At 28.5% G+C, this 21,696-nt stretch overlaps 1 protein-coding gene across 1 annotated transcript in view; it reads right to left on the bottom strand.

The window, feature by feature from the left end:
- Positions 1-1,607: 1,607 nt before the first annotated feature.
- LOC129975543 (MORN repeat-containing protein 3-like) overlaps positions 1,608-21,696 on the bottom strand; it is a 32,316-nt gene continuing 12,227 nt past the window's right edge. Inside the window, exons 4-5 of the mRNA XM_056088604.1 lie at positions 5,934-6,115; positions 1,608-1,691 (exon numbers count right to left, since the gene is read on the bottom strand). Coding sequence (XP_055944579.1) covers positions 1,608-1,691; positions 5,934-6,115 — 266 coding nt within the window. The remainder of the gene's footprint in view (positions 1,692-5,933; positions 6,116-21,696) is intronic.

Genomic DNA, 21,696 nt, shown 5'->3' with positions numbered 1-21,696 from the left:
TTCCTTTCCTTTCTTTTCTTCTTTAGTCTCTGATTTACCGTCGGTGTTAAACTTTCGCATACGATCATCGCAATGGATCCTGACAAGCAAACTGATGATCACTAGAACCGGCCAATTTTATATGTATTTAAATACATGACATCTGTCCTAAAGTATTTTGATCAGTACAAACTATCAGTATATCCGTGATCACTAAAAGCGATTACTGTATATACTGATGAAAAAATGTAAAAAAAAGAACACTCAGTTAATTTTATCTTGACTCTTAACATTCCGTTAAAACAATGGAATTTAATTACTTTCGCCCGTACAGCAAAACTTAATTTGAAATTTTATTGTTTTGAACGCAATTATAAATTAAACTCATCTACAATTTAGATAGCCGGCTATCTGGCCCAGGGGCAGAGCGTCTTCCCCGTAGTTCCCGTGTTCGAATCCTGGTTCGGGCATAGTTGTTCTCTACCCTTGTTCTATCTGTGAGGTGTGTGAAAGAGCTCCCCTGTAAAAAGGGGTTGTGCAAGCGAATGCATGTGTCATCTTTATATGAGCTTGAAATCAGACTTCTGCCCTCGTGTGCTCAGGGCTTTGCTCTCGGAAGCCACTGCACACTCGCCTTGAATCGCTGACAGTTCGTCAGCGGGATTATGAAGTGCCATTAGTAAAAAACAAACAATTTAGACAAAATGGGAAATTAGTTCACCGAAATGGAATTATGTTATCATGGATTTATGTTTCTCATTGAATGAATGACTAAATGATGTGCATTTTTCTTTAGAATTTGCCGTTTTTTAAATGAATGTTAACAAAACTACTAAAGAAAAAATTTAAAGCTCACTTTTTTTGCTTTCTCGTAAACGGAATATAAAAAAGATAATACAAGTATATTTATTAAAGAATTATCATATTATTATTTATGCGAGAAAATTTCAGAGGTATCTAACATCTCCCGCTGGTATCTAAACTAAAGAAACTAAGATTTTAGAAATCCAGAATTTGAAAATCAAAGCATAAATTACAAAAACATGAAGCATTGATATTAATACTCTAAGTACATTAAGTATTCTACTCTGAGCACTCTTGATATATTTTAGTTTTAAAGAATGTTTAAAAATTATTTGTATTATTAATTATAATTTGTTGTATTTTTTCCCAATGTATTGCGCTTTCTGCGATCTTTGCTATGAGTATCTATGATAAAAAAAAAAAAAAATTCTGCATTTGTATTAAGAAATAAAAGCGTGCTTTTAAGCTTTCTTTGTATTTTATTTTTTGCTTTTTAATCTGAAGTAATTTCTTATTTGTTATTATTATTATGGAATTATATAATTAATTTTTCTCAAATTCGCACCAGATGGCGCCACTCGTAAAGAATCAAAGCTAATAAAAATTGAGAGATTCATTGATCATGAGCTTTTAAAAATATTTAAAAAGTGTGTTATTATCAAAAACACGCAAATATATTAAATTTCAAAGCTTGAGTGCCCTCGGAAGTATATGAAAATCTGATTAAAATATTCCATTTTTGTAAATACGAAACAAATCAAATTAAATAAAAACATGGTGTGCAAATATTTGTTACATGTATTTTATTTCATTTCATCTGATGATTATTTTTGAGCTTCCATTACTGATTTTTCTATATAATACTTCTTTGCATTAGTAATAACTTCTTCAGGTTTCATGAGTGTCCACTGAAAAGGAAAGCATAATATAAAATTAATGCGAATGAGATAATAATTCGAATTTTTGTCATTGAAATATTTATTTAAATTTAAATAAAATTGTAATTTTATATTATTACTTAATTTGCTGTATAATTTAATTTTAATTAGAAGATTTCTTGTCTGCAAGTAAAGATTTGTCATTTTGATATATTTATAAATTTGGTGAATCTTTCTTTGGTAAGTGAAACTCAAATTTAATTTAATATCAACTTTGCTCTCGTTAAGATTTACGCGGGAAAAAAGTTAAGAATTTCAAATCTCTATTTTACTTTTAAATTTTACATTCATTGTATTCCAAAGACAACACGCACTCAAAAATTATATTTAATATCCTAGCAGGAACTAAAACAATGAAAAATATTGTTGCGAAATGTAATCAAAAACGTTTTTAAAACTTTGTAAATTATTAATAGGAAATTAAATTGGCACTTTTTTTTAATTTTAAAGAACTAAATACATATATTTCTACTTGCCTAGACTCTTCCAGCTAAACTACAATTTTTTTACACAAATTCCATGCATCAAAGCCACGCTTTTATTTCATTAATTTTTATTTTCTTGAATATGAAGTATGTGTAACGGAAGTATTGTAATCGTCAAAGCATTTGAACTCGATATTTTGAAGAAATCTCCACATTTCAGACCTCCCAGTGGTCAAAAAAGGCTTTTGCGCCAAAAATCCAAACCAAACCAGGCCTCCCAGAATTCGAAAAATCCATTTTTGGAGTTATGTCTGTCAGTCTGTGAACACGACTCAGAAATGCTTTGAGCTAGATGGATGAAATTTGGTATGGTCTTTACAACAGATTTGTAGATTTCTATCGTTTTGAACGATATTCATTGAGGAAATCTGTCTGTTCCGGCTGTGAAAATTCAAATGAAAATGATAACCGCAAAACGTAAATAGATTTTAAAAAAACGTTTGATTCCAGATGTATCATCTATAATATAGATATGTATAAATTTTGGAACCAAATTTATGAAGTGGTTGACCGTCTGCTGGACTGCACTTTTGCATGCTTATGAACAAAATAATTGAAAAAGGTAATAATTATCTAAATGAAATTTGTTCGACAGTTTTAGAATCTAATGTGTAAAATATTATATCAAATTTTAAACAAAATCTGTCAATCAGTTGACCGTCTGTCGTTCTGTAAATTCGCATACATGCAAACGCAATATTTTTGAAATTTTGTATGTGGTCTTTAGATTGCAACTGTAGTTCTCTGTCAAAACTTGGTTTCAATCGCTGGGGGAAAAAAGACATCCATAATATCTATACGATTTTTCGTAGTTGTGTATTAGTTGCCTTCTAAAGATTAACTGCCAAAGATGGTACGCTAGATTCAATAAAAATGTTAAAATTCGCGCCAAATATTTACAGCGCCAAATTACGCGCCAAAAATCCCTTGTAACTGTTGCTTGCCATGGCTTGCAATTATTACACCGGATTATATGTGTGCACCGCATTAATAACTTATGTACATTTAATTCAAGCTGTAGCTGTAGTTGGTGACAGTACAGTAACATTTCTTGAGCGTTTTTCCTAAAAATGTGGAGGAGTAAAGATCTGCGTTTATTTTTTGGACCAGCTCTCTGTTCCAATGATAGCATTTTTCCTGTCAAGAAGTTTTTTCATTTTTAAATGTAATATTGTAGAAAAAAAAAAAAAATCTTAAACTTTTTTCTCTTTGATGTTTGGCTAATTATAGCCCCCCCCCCCTTTGAATAGAAACAAGTTTCAGGCGAAAGACGTTCTTGCTACTCAGCAAGATGCTCAACTTTCCGGAGTAGCGTTTCTTGGACTAATGTTTTGGGAAAATGACTCCTAACTTTAGTTTTATCAAATAGAATGTCAATACATATTCACTGACATTAAAAATGCATCTACAAAATGTCATGTATTGTAGCAGCCTTGAGTTCCAAATGTAATGTCGTCGTATGTGTTGTTGTTTTTTATGGCACTTGCCACGGATAAGCCCGCTGTTCGAAGACAGCCGATTTAAGCCTAAGGGGGAGCGTCTGTTGCTTTTATCGTAGAGCCAACTAGAGCCAAGGGTACGACTTGACTACTCACGCATCACTCATTCGCTTGCACAACCCCTTTTTACAGGAGGGCACATTCATTCACACACCTCACAGATAGAACACAGAAGTAGAAGAACAACCATGCCCAAACTGGGACGCCCAGATCACGGGGAAGACGCGCTACCCCTATGCCAGGACGCCGGCCGTCGTATGTTAGGGATATTATATGAAACCTTTCAGCAGAAAATGCTTATGGAGCACTTAAAAACAGCATACGTTAGAGTTTTGCATCATGGAGTTCATTGCATTTAATATTTGAATATTTTCATCTTTGTGATACTACTTACGTTTGCTGATTATATGCGAAGTTTATTCCTGATAAAATGGCATTGCGGTTACATCGTTTGGTTTCAAATTCCCAGCCGATATTTTCGGTTTCTAAAGCTACGTTAGATGAACTAGCATAAATTGCCGATAAAGTTCATGATGTTTCTGGGTGTAACTTAACTGTTGCTAGTTTGGATATAAGCCCCAACAATTTGAGTTCAGTTTGGAAAGTTGGTTAGAAATGTGATCTATTTATTTCTTTATACGTTATTCTCATTGACGTCAAAATTAATGATATATATCAAATTTTAGGGATAATCGGTCAAAGGGAAAAAGTCAAAACATCTATTTGTTTACCAATACTAAACGATGAATTTTATTGATGACGTTTTTCTGTAATTCAGCTGTTCTGGAAGCTTAAGCTGTTGAAAGGAGTGAGGTTGGGAGTTCCGTCCTTCACTTTTTTATGTTGACCAAAGAATTTTTAATCCAAAAAATCTCTATTGTGGAAATATTTGAAACTGGATGGGAAAATATTCCTAGTTGTAATAGATTAACTGTAATAATGGTCTACAGCTTGTGATTTTATGAATGAAGTTTATATAATTAATGAATGAAGTTTATATAATTTAATTGCTATTAGTTTTCCATAAAACTATCTATTATCTCCATTCGGGTCATACCAGATATGAAGATGAGAATCTTTTGATTCCCTAGTTGATTCTTTCTTCCCTGATGAGATAGCAATGGTATAGGGTTAAATTACTTTCACTACAATGGTGAGGCATACTTCCTATGGGAGGTGGTATATTCTCTACCAACTATGATCATTAGGATTCAATCTTAGTTCCCATCTACGTGTTGCCGCCATAACGGTCATTATGTTCGGTCCTTAGTGCTTCGACAAGGCGGGAGTACTTTTGATGTGTTTACTCTGTATTTATTCCCCTCCGGGAGACACCGCGAATCGTGGTTAAGAGATGGCTTCATATCCAAGCAGTATAACAATGCTGTGGTGTCGATAATCTCCAATAAAATAATGGGGAGCCCGTCCTGTGGGAGGACCATGGCGATGAATATGTTTGTTTCAGTCGTGAGCCTTAGGATTTCAGTTTCAGTTTCCCAGTTCAGAATCGATCTGAAAAATTAATTTTGAGTCACAGTTATTGTTTAGAAATTTTTGGAACAATCCCAAGTTCGGTCACAGGCTTTCACAATTCGTTATTTATCACATCAGATCATCTGACTTTCACTGTCCACTTCAAAAGCAATCGCACGCGGAGGGACCATCAAACTGCTTTTCTCACCTTCGGGGTCTGTAAAATGTACCTGCAACACACTCACACATCTTTCTAACCAGCTACATGAATATCGCAGGTTCAAAATATGAACTAATTCTAAAACTGAAAATCAATCCAACTAAATTAAATTAAATCTAATCAATTTAAACGTTTTTAATCTATAGTGGATTTTGTGCCAAGGGGCGGGGCACCTCATAATTGAGGATAAGAAGCTTCCGGCATGCTGGTTGGTTTTCGCCACCCTTGTGGGTACACAAAAAGGTGGAGGTCTGGCTCCTACCATTGATGACGGGACGTATTTCCTTAGGAAAGGGTTGTACCGTGGCCAGTGATGGCACTTAGGATTCAACCACAGTTCTCGCCAGTGTTGCTGTTGCAGTGGTCTGGTCATTCAGAGTTTTTCGTGTGCCTTCCAGCAGGTCGGAGTAACCAGTTTGTGGTTGTGGTATAGTGGATTTTAAAACAAGGCTAGTTTAGTTTGGGATATCGCCGCTGTATTTATTAGAACTACTTTCTTAGAAGATTTTTGTAGAAGAATTACTTAACTTATTACCTTTGGAATTTTTAGCTTCATCGGAAAGGGTGCGTCAGGATTTTTAAGTTCAAGGAAACCACAGCAGAAATTGTCGTTGATCCATAAGCCAGTGAATTCAAGGCCGTTTTCATGTATGCTAAATTTTCCTTCTCCATGTTTCTGGTCATTTTTCCAAAACCCTTCATGTTTATCTTGTTTCTCTGAAAAATGAATGTAAAAAGATTATTCATTAGAGAGCAGAATTACTTTCCAGTTGTTATAGCAATTAATTGCAACAACATCAGAAAAAAAAAGGATTGCTATATTTCTGGTAGAATAAAGATATACCTAACATTTCTAAAAAATTTTTAACAAGCCGACTTTGGCTACCAACCGGTTCGCTGGGGTTAATAGTAAATAAAATTTTCATTTAAATATTTTATGTAACAAGGTTTTAATCACTTCAGTAAAATATTTTTAAGATTCACTGGAGCGTTCTGTGCTACATAGCGATATAAAACAAATTGAGTATGCCGTTTTGAATTATTTTTTTTTATCAGTGGAGTGTAGTCGATAAAAATTGGCATATAACTGCAATTTTATATTGAATTTGCAAATTTATGCTCTAAATTTCAGTGATTTAAGTCTTAGCGTGTTTTTAGTTGTTGCGCTTACATGCATTTACGGCAGAGAGATGGTCGAAATGTTGACGGATTTCATTTAAAATTTGATATAGATTACATTTTTAATGCTAAAATTGTGTACAAATTTCTGTTTATCTAGTTTTTTACATTTTCTAATTATCGTTCACTTCAACAGATAGACAAACCACCATCTTATGTATAGATAAGTTCAAAATTTTATTTAAAAAACTACAAATCTGGTGTTAAAGCCTCATACCAAGTTCCATTTTTCAGTTATCGTATTCACAGTCAATCATTATTCCTTTAAAAAAATATTTATAAAAGTCTAAAACGAGAAGATTCATCAAAATCTTGAGGTCGAAATCTTCGACGATTAAATATTTCCTTTTTGTCCTTTAATTTGGCCTCTATGTGTACAAGAAAGTACCAAGTCAAACATGTAAATATTTGTTGCCATGTACAAAAAAGAATTACGTGATATAATTTATTCTACAGGAGGATTTTGAATCTTCTTACAAGTCAACTACAGCTGTTAACTTTCGATGCATATATTATCATTCAGAATAATTTCTCCTTCATATTCTCATATGTTTACGGGTGTTTTAAACGCAGCTTTGGAGTACGGCAAGGAGAATCGAGTATACAGTTTTGGAACAATATCTCTTCCCAGAGATCGATCAAAATTTACGTATTTTTGTATTAACCACATGTTTGGTTTGGTTTTGTGGGGTTTATTGGTGCAAGAGTCATATTTGGCTATACTGCGCCATTGACCACATATTATTGACGAACATAGTCTTTTTTTTTTTTAGAGAGAAGAATCTTCTAGTGCATTTATTATCCTTCGCAATTAATTGTTGGCAATGGTTGGTTACCATAAGTCGTGAAATCTTTAGCTATTTTTTTTTTTTTAGCAATTAGACAGCATTTTGCGATTAATACGCAAGCATCGAAATTTAATACAAATCTGTCTCAAATACGAAATTATACGAGTTTATATTGTTTTTTAAGCAAAAATCATTACGCACATATAAACTGTCGGCGGATTAAGTCAAGCATTTGATACATATCTATAATTTTGATTTCAATTCAGTCATCTAGCTTATGGCCCTTAGATTATTGTGTGTTCCTGCTTAGTTTATTAGTCTACTAAATAGATAGATCGACAGACATTGAGATCTTTGTATATTTTGTATAGCTAAAATTTGAAATAGATCCATTATTAGCAATAAAACCATATGTAAAATTTTTTGTTTATACCTTTTAGAGTTCTAGTTTCAGATGCACACAAACAGACATGCAAAAGTTCTGATAACAAATACTTCTCATTTTCTTCTTTATTTCAAATTTTGGAAGAAATCAACCTCAAGGAAGTCTGTCTTTTAAATCCTAATTGTATAGAACATGATATCTAAAACTCAGAGAGCTCGAGATCGAAATTCAGCACATTCTTGTACAACCAAATCTGAAGTCCATTTCATCTGGAATTGACCATCTGTTGGCTTTCCATCATAATGATGTCCATAAGAACGTGATGGCTCAAAACTCTAATGGCATAGATAAAAGAAATTTAATGTGTATTCTTTCCTTGATAATTGCCGATTCAAATTTTGACTTTCAAATTGCGTCCAAATTTTACAACCAATTAATGAAGAAAAGATATCTAAACTGGGTTTTATCTCAAAACGATATTAATGATCGAAGAAGCTTTATAAATCAAAATTCGACACAAAACTGTATGTAAATTATGCGCAATAATACAACTGAAGTCTTAAAAGCATTTTTTGAGGTAAGTGTATTTCCGGAAGTGTTACAAACGGAATTTGGTATTTTTGCATTAACTGAACCCAAACCAAATCAAACCAAGCGGAAATGTTGACATTTTTCCATTTCGACACAAGTATTCATCTCTAAAATCGCTAGAATTTGGCGATCTATGCTATATTCTAACGACAGATCAGTAGTATATAAATGCCTGTTCTGGCGCACCTTAAAAACCATCAATAATTTAAAATAACATCAAAATTTAGAGCAAAAATAGTGTAAAAAGGGCATAATTAGCACACCTTAAAAACCATCAATAATTTAAAATAACATCAAAATTTAGAGCAAAAATAGTGTAAAAAGGGCATAATTAGCACACCTTAAAAATCCATCAAATAACCTCAAAATTTAGAGCAAAAATAGTGTAAAAAGGTCATAATTAGCACACCAAAATAACATCAATAATTTAAAGTATCAAGTCAAAATTTAGAGCAAAAATAGTGCAAAAAGGTCATAATTAGCACACCAAAATAACATCAATAATTTAAAATATCAAGCCAAAACTTGGAAAAAGTTAACAAATTAACCGAAAGGCTATCGTCTTAAAATCAATATAAATTCATGCGTTGTTCACATTATTATACACATTAAAAGAAATAAAAATATAAGAATAAAAATATAAGAATAAAAATATAAAAAGAAAAAGGTTTCACTATTCAATTTTCTTGATATAGCAATCATCATATTTACCATCAACCTTACCTCTATAACCAAAAATATATGAGCCTTCATTAATTATATCAATTGCTTCATCAGATATATTAGATTTATGTTTAGGGAGAAAATATTCTTTTTCTTGCCCTTCAACTTGTAATTTTGCAATAACTATATATCCATATTTAGCAGATTGAATTTTTTTCAAAGATAATAGAGTGTATTCACCATTCTTTAAATCTTTTAATCTATATGTTACAAGTGGCTTAAGTCTATTGAAAGCTTCCATTTATTTAGAAAAAAATCTTATGAATCGATTATTTCTTCAATTGAGTTGATTAATTGTGTGTTTGAATCGATATTTTCCAATGCATTAGATATTTTATTTGTATATGAATTAATTATTTCTTTGACATATTTCGTTATTAATTCATGCAAGTCAGATCTTAAATATTTTGAATTTAGTTTCATAAGTTCTTGTGTAAGTTGTTCTAGATCCTCCATTTATTTAAAGTTATTTTTAAAACCGAAAGGTTTCACCTTTAAGAATCTATCGTCTTATAATGACCCAATGCTAAAGTGTGAATTCCATCTTCTAAAATATATCTTTTATCATCTTTTGCTGATAAAGCTATTTTATTTATTTGAATTGAATACAGCTCATGTTTCATACTTCGAATTAAATTCTGTGTTCTATATTGATGAATTTTATCAAATAAACATTTTTTATAATCATCAAATGATATTCTATTTTTAACTACAGATTTTTTAACTCCTTTCGATTTTTTAATTTCACATTTTTCTAGTCTGATTGCATACATTTTACTTCTTAAACCTACAAATTCTTCCATAATAACACCACTATTTTCATCTTTCATTTTACCCAATATTTTTTTATTACATCTCGGCATATTATATAGATTATTTTCTTGATAATCAGAAGTATCAAAATAATCAATCATAGATTTCATATCTTCATAAAAATCATCTGTTTTAATATCATATATGAAACTATCTGTATCCATATATAATAATTTAATATTATTCTTATATCTTGGCTTCATTACATTATAATGGAAATCATACATTAAATATTTAGACAAATCTAATATACTCATTCCAACATAGATTGGTTTATTAAAAAGTATTTTTGTCTTTTTCATATGAACAGCAACCAAATTTTCATCAAAAATAGTTCGACTTTTAAAATGAGGTTTGGCAATTAATTTTTTAACTTGATCATAATTACAACATAATCTTATATCTATTCGTTTTCTTATGTTTTCCATGGTTTTTCCAAATACTGAGTTATTCATCAATTTATAAAAATCTTTCTCAAAATCATTAGTTGCTCGTTTTCTCATTTCAGTGTTTAAATCTATATATTTTTTCAACCAATTCGATTGTTTGAATTTCAATATTCTATGTACTTTTATAATTTTTAAACCCATTTTCAAATACTGTTTTAAACTTCTATAATGAACTACATATTTCTCTTTATCGTATAAAGTTGTTAATAACTTACCTTGTTTAGAATTTTCAGGAATTCTATTTTCAGGACATAATGGTAAATCTGTATGATAATCATGTAATTCTTTTGGATATTCTAAATCAACTTCCAATATATATCCTTTTTCTGAATCATCAGGACATTTAAGAATATTTTGTATTGCATTTTGTATTGCATTTGTATTTATCCATTTAAATCCTCCATAAGGTAAATATTGACTCATTGCCCATCCATATAAGTTATTAGCATCTAAATACATTAAAAAATTGGATTCTTTGCTTTCATCATAATTTTTCATATATTTATTATTTGCTTTCCCATATCTATTACAACATTGCGAAACTCCACCTCTTAATCCTTTTTCTAACATAAGAATCATATCATAATCATCTAATAAATCTAATTTAATTTTTGTCATTTTTAACATTGCATCCCAAGATAAACCAGGAGCAGTAAAATACCAATCTGGATCTAATTTATAAGTTTTTAAACAAACATCTCTAAAATTTTCAAATACATCTGTTAAAATTAATACATCTGTTTTAACATATAAATCTGTATATTCACCCAAATTTTTTATATTAAATGCTTTCCAAACACGTTGAGCATGTTGATATTCTTCATCAGTTATATGACATTCATTCAATTTATTATAAAATTTATCTTTTGGAGGTAATTTTGTTTCTTCATATTTATCTTTAGAATCCATATAATCATACGGATATACACCTTTTCTTGTTATGAGATCTAATTTGTCATCAGGAAAATGTAATGATGTCTCTCTAAATTTCGATTTTAAATAATTAATATATTTCATTTCTCTTATTTTTGACGGATATTTACTCAACTCATTTTCAGGCATCTTTCTCAAGTTTTTTGATAATTGATCTAAACTGGATGACATAAATTTAAATGAATCAATAAATCTCAATTTCATTCCTCCTATTTTTTTGCTGAAAGATATATATTTTTCTTCAGTATTAGGTATAGCATCTATTTTTGATTTATCAAATCCGAGCTCTTTTATAAATAAATGAGAATCATAACCTGTTAAATTATGGATTTTTACTGGAATAAATTTTGGAATTTTATAATTTAAATTACAAATATTATGAGCTGGACCTCTATATTTTCCGGTTAAATGACAGTGATCAATTACTTTTTTTTCCCCATCAACAGGAGAATCCTTTAAGATTTCATTTTCACATATATGACAAATATTAGTTCTTTTGTAATGATTTTTATCGAAATCTATCATTGATTTAAGACTTTCATATTTTTCAGTTTTCTCTTTTATAAAAATTTCAATTTCGAGAGTATCCTCTTTTAACATAGATATAAACTTTTTTATTGCATCAGGTCCTCTATAATGAATAGGAGGTTTAAAATATTCATTTTCATATTTGATATAATAGCAAAAATTATCAGATTCATGTTTCTGATATTTCATAGTATACGATTTAGTTTGATCTGGTTCACTTGTATCCATTTTATGTAAAAGACACTCAAAATCTGCGTATATAGTAAATGGATTTCTCATTTTATGATTATATTTTTTAAATCGAATAACTTTACCTTTTTCTGGCATATTAATTGTGACAGCTTCTTTCTTTTTACAGTATTCTTCATGCATTTTTAATTTTTCCTCAGAATAAAAATGATTTAAACATCTATCACATAAAAATATTCGATGATCAACAGTAATTTGGGATCCGACCAATTTATTTATATCTTTAATCCAACAATAATGATCATTTTGCTCATCTTTCATATAAAACAAGTTTACATGATTTTGTAATTTATTGTTAGTTATTCTAAGTGGATAAATCGAACTGTCATAACTATAAACATTTACAGATATATTATTCAGTTTTTCAAAATTTTTAATATTATTTAATGAAACAGGGAAATTAATTCCTTTAAAATTCAATTCATCTTTAAATTGTTCATATTTTGACACTCTTTGAGGATCTTTTTTTACAGGATGAATCGCTGATAATATAGACCACATAAAACATTTATTATCTGTATTTTTAACATTTATTATAGCTTTTTTAGATTTAATTTTTTTAGGTAAATCAATATAACTTGATCCACTCAAAGGTTGATATTTATTTATTCTCAATTCCAAAAATCTAATTTCTTCAAGACTCCAGCCAGAGCCTTTTGCTATAAATTCATCAGATTCATTAATTAATTTGTCAATAGCATTATCATAAAAAGTATGTAAATCATTAGAATTTAATATAATTTGATTCTCAGTTTTGAATGAAAATTCCTGAATTTCATCATCTAACCTATACAAACAAAACAATTTTAAATTGACTTTTATTCCATTAAATTCATTCAAAATTTGTCTTATTTTATCAATTACAATTTTTCTTTTCTCTTGTAAAAACTCTAAGGGGATTATAATATTATTATAATTATTAATTCTATAAGATCTTAATCTAGATTCAAAAGCAGTGTCATATTCTATAATTTCTCCATCTTTTATTTTTGATAATGCTTTTAGATGTTTTCGACTTGATATGTGATTACTTAAATGTGCTATGTTATGATATTCACCACAAATCATACATTTTTTCTTCTTTTTTGATTTTTTATTCATTAAGTCTTTTTTTATATGCTCCTCTATATCTTCGATTTTGTAATATTTACCACATATATGACATTTTCTATCTTCTTCCACTGTAAATAACTTATCAAGATTAAACTGGCCTTCAATTTCACCTTTATCAAAATCATATAAATTTTTTAAGGAGTAACCTTCAACTTTAAAACCGAAAGAATCAAATATTTTTTTAATCTTATCACGCTTTTCTGGTTTTTTGTTAAATATTTTTTTACATTTATTCAAATAATCAGTAACATCCAAGTTTAATAAATCTACCAAAACCGGTTTATATTCACCTGTTTCTTTAATGTATTTCCTTAATAATCTGATCAATTCATCTTTCTTACAACCTCTAGGTTGTTTAATCTTTAATTGTTTTACTACTTTTCGAAGTTCACCAATAGTCGTCGTCTTAAACTGCACCTCCATTTATTAGGAAACATTTTTTAAAGGACTTTGCGCTAGACGACTAATATGATATCTTGAACTTTCATGTCTTTTTTTATGACCCATAGAGTATTGTTTACCACATTCACAATCATATTTTGTATAATTATATACAGATTTACATGTTTTACATATATTATCTCGATTAAATTTACCATAATTACGATGTTTATAGAAATCATCTAATGGTTTTACAATTCGACAGTATGTACAAGTTCTTAGCACTTCCATTTATTACGACACATTTTTATTAAGGCTTTTCATAAAATCATTCCAGATCTTTTCATTTTTAGTCATCTTTAAAGTGTGTGGTATATTGCATAATTCGCAAATTTTTTTAAAGAAAAAACCGTAATTAATTTTTTCAAAATATACAAATTCTAAAAATTTTAAAAACAATTCATCCGCTTCGTTAGTAAAATTTAAATTGTGTTTTCTTTTCATATGATTAAAATAACGCAGCCTGTTTTTAAAAAATAGACATTTTGTTCATCATCAAAACACATTTCCTTATTTTTTATTTGTTTAACTACTTTCAAATAATGACCAGAGACCTCTTCACTTTCACTAAATTCAGAAGAAATATCTTCTTCCAAGTCTTTTAAAAAATTAGTATTCATTTATTAGGTTTTCACTGTTTTAGTGTACGTGGAATTTTTTGAACCTATCAGATATTAAAAAGAAATAATATAAAATTTTAATATTAATTTATTTAAAGTCCAAAAGATGAAGCCACTAAACAGTGTTACATTCATTGCACTCTTATCAAAGACGAAACAGTTTGTTAACTAAGATGGACGGCTACGAATATTTTTCAAAAGCTTTTGACGAACCTTGTAAAAGTCCTTCAAAGTCTTGAAGGACGCCTTTTTTCATTCATATTTACGTAACTTCCTGGTTTCTTATCATCGCTTCGAGAAGTGTCTTATTGCAATTTCTACCAGAAACTTCTCGAAACTTCTTATCGCTCCAGAAGCTTCTCTGATGCTATATATTATCTCCAATTCCATAACTAATTTTATTTCCTCTCACTTTCGCTATGTCAATCCCTCAGCTTAGTAAAAGCTTACAGCTTGAGCAAAAGAATATTCAATTTCAATACGGTGAATATTCTTCAAAGAAATCAGAACTTTTGCTTGATATTTCTAATCTTGAAAAATCTAAGGAAGGTTTAGTGAAGAAAATGAAAACTCAAGACGAGGTTATCCGAAAAGCTAATAGAATAAAGATAGGGTATCAAAGACAATATGAGAGTATTGATGAGGAAATTAAGCGTATTCGTGAATTACTTCAGGCTAATTCGGATAAAATGGATATTTGTTGAAAAAAGGAAATTAAACGCTTTACCCAGCGATATGGGCATTTTATAAAAAACGGATCAACCTCCGATAATGTGGCCAAAGGCAGTCTCAAGCCTGCTTGAAAAACACAGAGAGTCGGGGTTTAAAAGGTATGTTATTATTTTATATCTTTTCGACTTATCCAGCTATTAAATTCGTCGGGATAACCTAGCCATTTAACGAAATATTTATTTCCTTTCTTTTTTATAATTTTTTCAATTTTATAAACATCATCTTTTTTATTATATTTAACCAATTCGTGCTCATAATATCTACCTATGATTTCTTCATCACCTAAATCTTTAATTTTATAAGTGATTGGATCTGTTTTTAATACTTCTGAAATTTTAAAGATTTCTGTAGTAAAAGTAGGATCATAACCCCTCATAAATGTTGTTTTATACTTGGATGTTCTGACAATATCACCTTTCTTAAATTTTGGTTTTCTTATCACTTTTTCTTTGTATAAATTTTTATAAACTAAAGATTCATTCTCTTGTTTACTTGCTTCGGTAGGTGTCATTTTAATAGATCTGTGATATGAATTGTTATAGTTTTCTAATAATTTTGGTAATACATCTATATATCTTTTAGTGTTATTTGCATGCATATACTTTGTGATTTTTTCTTTGATAGTTTTATTAAATCTTTCAGCAATTGCAGATTTTATTTCTTTATTTTGAGTTGTAAACCAGTGAATATTGTAATCTTTAAATAATTTTTGAGTGTCTTTTCCCGTGAATTCAGTACCTTCATCTGTCAATATAAATTTTGGTATTCTTTTAGTTGAATTCTCAAATAATTGTTTAAAAGCATTCGAAACTTCTTTAGCTGTTTTTCTTTTTATAGGAAAAGACCAAGCATATTTACTAAAAACATCAACAACATTTAACAAATATTTTGTTCCGTCATTGTATTTACTATATTTTACGATAAATAATAAATCAGCATCAAATTGATCATCTATACTTGGTACATATACTCTTCTTCTTTTGAATTTCCTTACAACAGGTTTAAATCTAGTATATACATCTTGAGAATGTAGATAATCTTGAATATCTTTTTGTTTTATTCCTGTTTTTCTTTTTAGCTCATTTATTCCACAATATCCAGTTTCTGGATCATAATATGTTTTTTCTAGGATTTCTTTTTTGTTAATGTCAATCCTAAAAAACGACACTTTTTAGATCCACATTGCACACAAATTCCTTTTAATATTGGTCTATTATTTTTAGTAACAGTTTCTTTCATATCTTTAGTTTCTGTTTCCTTTTTACATTTTACACAATATATCATGAAAACGCCTCCCATTCCAAACCTTTTTTTAGTTTTAATAATAGGTTTTACAATTGCTCTTTCAATTCTTTCTCTAATAGTTGGCTTTTCAATATCATCCAATTCTTTCAACATATTTGAATCACATACTTCATTTCTTACTTTTGTATCTTTATTTTTTAAATAACAAACATCATGATTATAAGCAGCTTTATCAACTCTATTAATCGGTTTACTCAAATCTTTATATGATAAATCTGGATTTAATCTATGTTTTCCCCATAATAATTGAGTTCCAGGACCAGTAAAATTATGACCTGGTAAATGCAATTCGAATGGTAAATTATTTATAGCTGAATTTATAAATCCTTTTCCATATTTAACTGATTCCGGATTACTTATTAGTTTGAATAAACCTGAACCTAATTGTTCACATTTTTGACAATATCCTTTAAATTTTCCATTTTTTGATATTTTTTCAATAACAAATTTTTTACAGTTGCAAGGTGTCTTTTTCTTATCACAAACCATTTATTAAGGATAAAAAATCATACGTTATTAACATATTTATATCCATTCAATTGAGTCTTTTTTACATATTTTTCGACAGGAAAATAGTTTAAACTATTAATAAAATCTTGTTCTCTTTGATATATTTCTTCTTCAGAAATTGCTTTAGCTTTCCATAAATTTAACAATTGTTTATAAAATCTATAACATTGCTTATATTCTTCTTTTCTTTCTAAAATATTTAACGATTTTTCAATAATTTCAACAATTCCAGCACTTAAACTTAATGCTGCTAAAGGAATAAAAACAAATGCTGATAAGCCTGTTCCACTTAAAATAAACTTACTGACAGATAAAGAAATGCTTATCTTGTGAAAGTAATTATAGCTCTTTCTGTAAATAAAGATCCGTTTTTCTAAATATTCGTCCATTTAATATAGTCAAAATTTTGTCTGTATCTCATTTTTGGATTCACTAAATCTAGCATAAAGAAATCATATGGTTTTTGAATGCACTTATTATATAATTGTTTAAATTCTTCTGTGTTTAATTTGCCATCTATTTCTCTAATAATTTGTTTCATTTCTCTTGGTTGAAGATTGAAAAAAATGAAATAATTACAGTTTTTTCTAATATTGATTGGTGTAGAATAATAAGATTGTGATAAATAAATAATTGATGCATTTTTTTTCCTTCCTCTTATGAATAAATCTTCTATACATTTTTGATTTTTTTCTGTAACGCAATCATCAAATATAACCAAGTTTTTAATAGCAGGATCTAAATCATCCACTGTAATAAATTCATTCAAATCAGATGAAAATAAGACTTCTTTCTTTTTGAATTTGTTGTACAATTTTAATAACCTTTCCCTTTTTTTATGATTTTTAATATTGCTAATAATATCTTCTTTTTGAAGATCTTGAAACAATGTATAATTTTCTTGCAATTTAGAATATTTAGGTTCAAATAAATCTTTAGCACATACGTATAAAGCATCAAAATCTAAATAATCATAGATTAAATTCAATAATAAATTCGTTTTTCCTGAACCAGATGCTCCTGTAATTAATAAACGAAATGGATGTTTTGGTATATATGGATTTTGGTTTTCATCTGTAAATTCTTCTTCTTCACTATAATTTTTGATTTTTATCATTTATTATAGGATGAAAAGCGTAAAGGTGATAACCTGTCGGTTAAATCCTCCGGCTCTGCTCGTTGCAAATATGGCTCTGCTCGTTGCAAATATGGCTCTGCTCGTTGCAAACCTTTACGCTTTTCATCCTATAATAAATGAATGAAAAAGACTTGAATGAAAAAGACTTGAAAGATTTAAAACGTATCATAAAATTAGAAGAAGAAAAAAGAAGAATAAATGAAGAAGCTTTAAACCGACAGGTTATCACCTTAAAGGTATCTAAACCTTTAAATAGAACGAATAAAAAGATTACCCCTTTAAAGAAAAGTTCAGAAATAAGAGATTTATTACATATAAATAAATTAGATGAAGAAAAAAGAAGAATAAATGAAGAAAAATTAGAAGAAGAAATTGGAATACAAAAATCTTTAAAGAAAAAATATAAGCCTATTTTAGAAGAATTTCAGAAACAAGAAATAAATACGAAAGAGCAAATACGAGCTATACAAAATGTTGTAAGTGATTTTTCAATCATTCCACAGCATGAATCATCCAAAATTCCTTTAGAAATTGAGCCTGATTATTCGTCAGATATTACAAATATGTTTGAGAGAGCTGACGATATATTTAAGATGCATTTTAATAAAGATTTAGATACATCTTTTATTAAAAATGAAGGTTTTGAATTACCGTCAGAATTAGTAAATAAAAGTGCAGATGAACTGAATACAATAATAAAAAAAGCAAAAGATAGACGAGATGAATATAAACGAGCAAAAGGAAATGCGTCTAAACATAGGAAAACAGATCAAATACAAGATGCAGATAAAAAGATGAATAATATGAAAAAATACATAAAAGCACTGAGTCTTATAAACTTAGGTAAAGATTATATTGGAGAAGGTTTAGAAGATAAAAAGATGCTTTTAGATAAATTAACAGATAAAATTTGTCAATTTAAAAGTGATATTCCTGCAAAAATATATAATCAAGTTGTTATATTAATAGATAGATTACATAAAGAAGGATTTATGACTAATGATCAAGTAATACGATATTATCATAAATTTCTCTTATAAAAGGAATTAACATCTTTACGCTTTTTTTCATCCTTAATAAATGAGTTATATTAAAAAGAAAGTCTTTTTAAGTGATGGGCAGAAAGATAAATTAAAATCGGCTTATAGAAAAAATGAGGAAATTACCTTACAAATCGATAAATCTAAATCACCGAATTATGAATTGTATTTAACAAAAACAAATATTAATCGAATTAATGAAGGTAAAAGAATTACAATCAGTAAAGCTCAATTGAATAAAAATGGGGGATTTTTACAATTTCTTATTCCTCTTTTAACTGGTGCAGCAACAGGATTAGGAGCTTGGGGCACTAAAAAAGTATTAGATAAAGTAACAGGCTCTGGTAATCCTAGACTGAAGGGTTGGCACCCTAAAAAAAAAAATCGAAAACCAAAGAATGGAAAGGGAGTATATCTACCAAGGGAATATCCGATGCAATGATTAATGAAAATATGATAAAAGAGAAAGGATTTCGAGGAGTTTTTACAATAGATACATTACCCAAAATAATGAGAAAATTTGAAAATGGGATAATTAATTTTGATATTTCAACTGGATCTGGAACTCATTGGGTCTGTTATTATAATGATCCTAAATATAAATTTGTTGAATATTTTGATTCTTTTGGTGAATATGAATATGAAGGGATCAAATTCAAAGAAGGTGATATTCCTAAAAATATTGTAAATTATCTTAAAACATCTAAGAAAGAAATCAGATATAATTCTAGTTTTTTACAACAACCTACTTCTGTAAAATGTGGTTTATTTTGCATGAAATACATAACTGAAAGAAATAAAGGAAAATCACCTGTTGAAGTTTTATATTCATTTACTCAAGAACCAAGTGCTTATAATGAGAAATTAGTCGACTTTCATCCATAAGACGATAGTCTTTTCGACTATAATAAATGAGTCGTTTAAAATTGACATCAGATAATTATGAAAAATCTGAAGACTTTACAGTTGAATATTCGCCTCCTTTGAAGATTAAAAAGTTAGCTTTAGAGTCGTTTTCTATTAAAAAGACTTGGCATAACATAAGTGAAAAATTTAATAATAATAAGTTTAAATTGATTGAAGGAAACAATGAAAGGATCATTAAAATTCCAAATGGTAGTTATACTGTTAAAAGTTTAAATCGTTATATGATTGAACTATTCGGAATAGATTCACCCATTAAATTTGGTATTATTGAAGAAAGAGAATTAATTTCTGTTAATTTGAAGAAAAATTTTAAAATGGATTTAACAGAAGGAAATCTTCATCAATTATTAGGTTTTAAATCTAAAATATTAGATCAGGAAAATCAATTTGGTGAATATATTGCAGATATTACACATGGAATCGATAATATTTATATTCATTGTGACATCGTAAAAGGTTCATTAATTAATAATTGTGATTCAGATGTTATTCATTCATTCGTTAGTAAAATTCCTCATGGTGGTAATATAACTAAAGATTTTAATAATTGGATATTTTCAGCTGTGGAAAAGAAGAATATATATAGAATAAGAATGAGAATTACTAATCAAAATAATGAACTAATAGATTTGAATAAAGGAAGAGTTGAATATAATTTTGTAGCTGTATATGATGAAGAAGAGGGAAATTATTTAAAGAAAATTTACAATTTGATGCATGAAAGGTTATCACCCTAAAAGACGAAGGATTTTCATCCTTAAAGATGATAGTCTTTTCATCCTATAATAAATGAATAAACATAGATTATATCGTAGAAGTAAAAGAGATAGCTTTTCATCTAAAAAAATTCAAGGAAAAGGATTTTTTAAAGATTTGTTTCTAGCAGCTATTAAAGGAGTGAAACCAGTATTAGAAGATAAAACAAAGAAAATTTTTCATGATAAAGTAGAAGAAATTTTATCGAAGAATAAAATTGGAGGAGGCTTTAAAAAGTATTCCAAGTGAGATTTTTAACCGACAGGTTATCACCTTTACACTTTTCATCCTTAATAAATGGAAAAGATTTATGATTTGACAGATACTCATTATTTTCAAAATAATGATCTCGAACAATTTGAATATCAGGAAAAAGAATGTGAAAATCCAAGTTATGCTTATGATGAAAATGCAACGTATAAGTTTAGTATTAGAGGTGAAAATGATAATATATTTTATTCAGGAGCCTATATTCATCTGGAAATGAAAATTACTGATAAAAATGATTTAAATATTGGAAATAGAAAAGCAACTTTTGAGAATGGAGGAGGTTTTTTTAAGGGTAAAAAACTGCAAATTGGCTCAACTACACTCGAATCGATTAATGAAAATTGTTCAATTCTAGATCAAGTTTTAAGACATATTCATTTTACAAGTGATTATTCAAAATCTGAAGCTCAAAATATGTTTTTTTACTCAGATACAGCAGATACGAAGGATATAAATATATTAAAATATGATGGAACTTTAACAGATACAACTAAAATAACTGAATTTTTTAATAAGTTAAAAATAAATGAGAATTATAACAAAGGCTTTGATAAAAGGTATTATTTCACAAAAAATAGTAAAACCGTTAATATATGGATTCCTTTGAAATATATATTCGATTTCTTTAATGAATACAGAAAAGTATTGACTGGATTTCATGTTAGAATGGAATTTACGAGAAATACTAGTAAGGATATGATTATTACAGATGATGCAAACCCTGATTTTAAAGTAAAAGTTGAGAAAATATCATTATTTTTACCTTATGTAAAGTTTAGAAATGCCGCAAATTTGAAATTTACAGAAT

Source organism: Argiope bruennichi, chromosome 7 (genome assembly GCF_947563725.1).
Source record: "Argiope bruennichi chromosome 7, qqArgBrue1.1, whole genome shotgun sequence".
NCBI lineage: Eukaryota > Metazoa > Arthropoda > Arachnida > Araneae > Araneidae > Argiope > Argiope bruennichi.
This window is presented reverse-complemented; position numbering and strand designations above follow the sequence as displayed.